The 3688-nt window shown below is 61.2% G+C and overlaps 1 protein-coding gene across 1 annotated transcript in view; it reads right to left on the minus strand.

Annotated features, from left to right (window-relative positions):
• MNEG_10769 (elongation factor EF-G) overlaps positions 1-387 on the minus strand; it is a gene marked incomplete at both ends in the record, with an annotated part of 3110 nt that extends 2723 nt beyond the window's left edge. Inside the window, one exon of the mRNA XM_014040757.1 lies at positions 262-387. Coding sequence (XP_013896211.1) covers positions 262-387 — 126 coding nt within the window. The remainder of the gene's footprint in view (positions 1-261) is intronic.
• Positions 388-3688: the final 3301 nt, after the last annotated feature.

A 3688-nucleotide genomic window follows, 5' to 3' on the forward strand; every position in this document is an offset into this window, starting at 1 on the left:
GGGCGGGGCAGGTGAGCGCCGCGCCGTGACTGAGGAGCGCCGTCCGCTGCGCCTCGCGTGCAGGGCTTGGACGTGACGAGGGAATCCCGGGGCGATTACGAACCCTGCTTGTGCGAGTTACCCCTGCCGCCCATGGCGTGATGTGTCCGCTGGTGAGCGCCGTGGGAGTCCCAAGGGCGCCCCACCGCTGCAGCTGCACACCATATCTGTATTCTACATCGTGCCCTGCTGTTCAATTGCACGTGAATGTCTCCGCCGCACCTCTATGGTGAAGTCCACGTGGCCGGGCGTGTCGATGATGTTGATCTGGGTGTCCTTCCAGCGGCAGTAGGTGGCTGCGCTCTGGATCGTGATGCCCTTCTCACGCTCGAGCTCCATGTGATCCATCTTGGCGCCCACGCCGTCCTTACCGCGCACCTGGCGCCGACGGACAAGCGGGCGCGGGGGGCGGCGGCGCCGGGCGGCCGAGCATTGTTGGGGCCGGCGGCGGGCTGTGGCGGTGCAGCGCGAGCGGCGGGCGTGGCGGCGGGTGACAACGGGTGTGTGATGTCAACACGGCTGCGACCGCGCTCACCTCATGGATCTCTGTAATGCGTCCCGTGTAGAACAAAATGCGCTCTGTGGTGGTCGTTTTGCCGGAGTCGATGTGCGCGCTGATCCCGATGTTGCGAATGCGCCCCAGCTTCTTTTGCTCCTCGGGAGTAACGGGTTTAAGAGCCTGTAAGGCCGCTGCTGAAGAATTAAATGCCCGCTCCGGCAAGGAAGCGCGGAGAACGATCTGGCACTCGCTGCCGCCGGACACGCTCAGCGGGGTCGAGCGGTTCAAAATTGCTGCATGATTCCAAAGACTTCGCGCCGTCCGGCGCAACCCCAAGAAGGGGAGCATTCCCGCTGCTGCTTGCTGCCGCTCGAGGCAGCGCGCGCACCACAAAAGGCAGCAGGGTTACAAGGTTCAATTCAGCTTGTATGCATGAGAAGTCTAGTGCAGCACGGTCAGCACGGCAGTCAAGCGGGCAGGCAGCGGTTGTTCATGCAAAACAACACACGCCGCTCTTGCTATTGTACTGGAGGCTGCAAAGCACCCTCTCTGGCAAACCGGCAACTTGTAATTGCCCTGGTTTGCAGGAGGTCCTCGAGCCATTCCTTCGCATGTGATGTGCATTGACTTGCGCTCGACGGCGCAGCGCATGGCGATCGACGGCACGGCGCACGGCGCTCGACGGCGCGCCGGCGTCTATGCTTCAGAGGCACAATGTGATGCCGAGTTCGGACGGCCGCCCAGGTCAAACAATTGGCAGGAAGGGCATGGGGCGGGAACCAGGCTGGCGCCGAAGCTCTGAGTATGCGCCGCGTTGGCGCCGAGGGCGGACGGCCGCTATGGATTATCAAGAAAATTGTTTGCTCCGCAAGTACCAGCGTGCTTCGCTTTTGCGGCATCATGTTCCTTGAATGACTGTTGCAACCCCATAAGCATGGATGGCTCCAGAAGCGGGCAACTGCGGGGCGTGTATCAATCCTTTCGTTCCTGTCCTTGAAACCGATCTGCCACGCACTGTCAACAGTGTCATGGCCAGAATGACATGGTCAAAGCGCAAGGGTGCATCCCGATGCATATGGTGACCGGCCATGATTGCCTGTTGAATTTCCAATATGAAAATTAGCATGCTGCAGGACAGGCACTGAGCTCGGGCCAATGTGTCCTATTGGGCTCAGAGAGTGTCCAAAAAGTCAGATGTTTGTGTTTCACAAGGGCAACGTGCTAGCCAGACACACACAGACACGTTTTCTCAGCTGTTGCAAGATTCGACAGCGATAGGACAGGGGTCAATGCAGTAGGGAGCAGATTGTTGAGAGCTAACATCCCACCATACCCTGTCCAGTTGTTCTTGGTGCAGAGAGATGCGGAGTCTGCAATGTTAGATCACTGCTGCACGCAGTTGAGCCGCCAACCGCTTGAGGTGGCACGGCTGCAGTGTCAAGCGCAGCACTTCGCCGCAAGTGAGCATGTGCGGTAGTTGTTTGATGCGGATAAATTTGCTCTTCATAAGCTTTACTTCATGCTTCAGACGCGCTGCACCGTAGTGCCAAGCACAAGCGGCACCCGATGGGGTGCCCAAGACCTTCCTTGCAGCGGTAGCCACCCACTCGCCTGTGTGCGAGTTGCGGGGCCACCACACAGCCTCTTTTGAATCACAACAACCACGCTTTCATCGTCGGTGTGTGTGTGTCACCAGTGCATTGGCCAAGATTCCGCGGCCGCAGGCCCCCGAGTAAGGCTCGCTGAAATGGCGATACCACGGACGCTCCCTCCCGTGGAACTCGCAACCCTTCTTTTCGCACTGTGCCTGGCAGGGTGCTGGGGCCAGGGCCTGGACCCCAGCGACGAGGCCTTGGCCGGCGCTTCCTCCGCCATTGACGTGCTGAGGTCGAAGTACGCCGCATCGTCGGCATGGCGCCGCGCATGGAGTAGCAATGCCGCCTCGGCATGCACCGGCCAGAGGGGCACCCTGTGTGCGTCAGCAGGGGCGTCGGAAGGCGACAAGGCCGCGCTGCGCATGGCCACGTCACTGTCACGCGCAACCAGCTCCGGCGCGCAGCAGCCGCAGGGTGAGCCGCCACCCGCCTTTCCGCCTGCCGCTTGGATCTCGCCACATTTGAGGCCGCGCTTGCAACTGCGTGAGCAGTTGCTCGGCCTCCTTCCCTTTCCCTTTTCCTTGCATTGCTATGGATCCCTATCTTGTGTAAGCCAGAGTCTGATCACCCTTCTGCCAATCGCCTTGGGGAGGAGACCGGGGGCAGTTGGGTCACAACCACACAGCCACGCAGACACAGCCATGCATCCCCGCCAGCGGCCAACCCGAGACAGCTAGAGTGGCAGTCGCCGTCACTCAGTGTCCTGCTGGAAGGCTGGACGCTCCTCTAGGCCGAGCAACCCCACCTTAGCCGCCCAGGACGCTGAAGCTCGTGCCCTGCACGGGCGCCTGGTCAAGAAGCAGTTCCACGAGCCCCGCACTCGCCGCCTCAAGTGGTATTGGGGTCGCCTGCACTTCCGTGGGCCGACGTTCAGACCCAACTACTTCCAGGTGACGTACAGCGACGGTGACTGGGAGATTAATAGCCTGCAACGCTTGCAGCGGAAAGGGGTTGTTGTGCAGCCCCCGTCCGCACGCCTGCCTGCCAGTGTCGTAGTGCCGCTGGCCAGTTCTGCCAACCCACAGCGGGAGGGCCCACACCAGCTCGGGGGAGAGAGCGGCCTGCCAGAGGTTTAGCCGTTCGATGCCCGGCATGCACCTTTCTTATCCACCACTCATGCGCTCCCTACTAAGCTAACAAACCGCCCGCCCCCTCGCTCTCCTCGCTCTCGGGGCCGGACGGTTGGGGGGTGCACTCGCACACAATCACTCACTCAACCACTCACAACCCTTTACGCCCTCTCCTTTTGGCTGTGTCGCGCACGCCTGAGGCGCGCGTGGCACATCACACTTCTTAACCCTTCGCCTTACACTTTCTTTGCGCACACAGATGCCTGCTGATGAGCCAATGGCTGACGCCAACGGCCCCGCCGCTGATGTAGATGACTGCGAGTCCGATCTTCTTAGCTACGGTGTTCCAGAACCGACCGACGTTCCCGAGGACGACGACGCCTACTACGCCGACGACGCCGTCGACTCGCCTCCCTCCATGCCAG

Source organism: Monoraphidium neglectum, assembly GCF_000611645.1.
Source record: "Monoraphidium neglectum strain SAG 48.87 unplaced genomic scaffold scaffold02452, whole genome shotgun sequence".
Lineage (NCBI taxonomy): Eukaryota > Viridiplantae > Chlorophyta > Chlorophyceae > Sphaeropleales > Selenastraceae > Monoraphidium > Monoraphidium neglectum.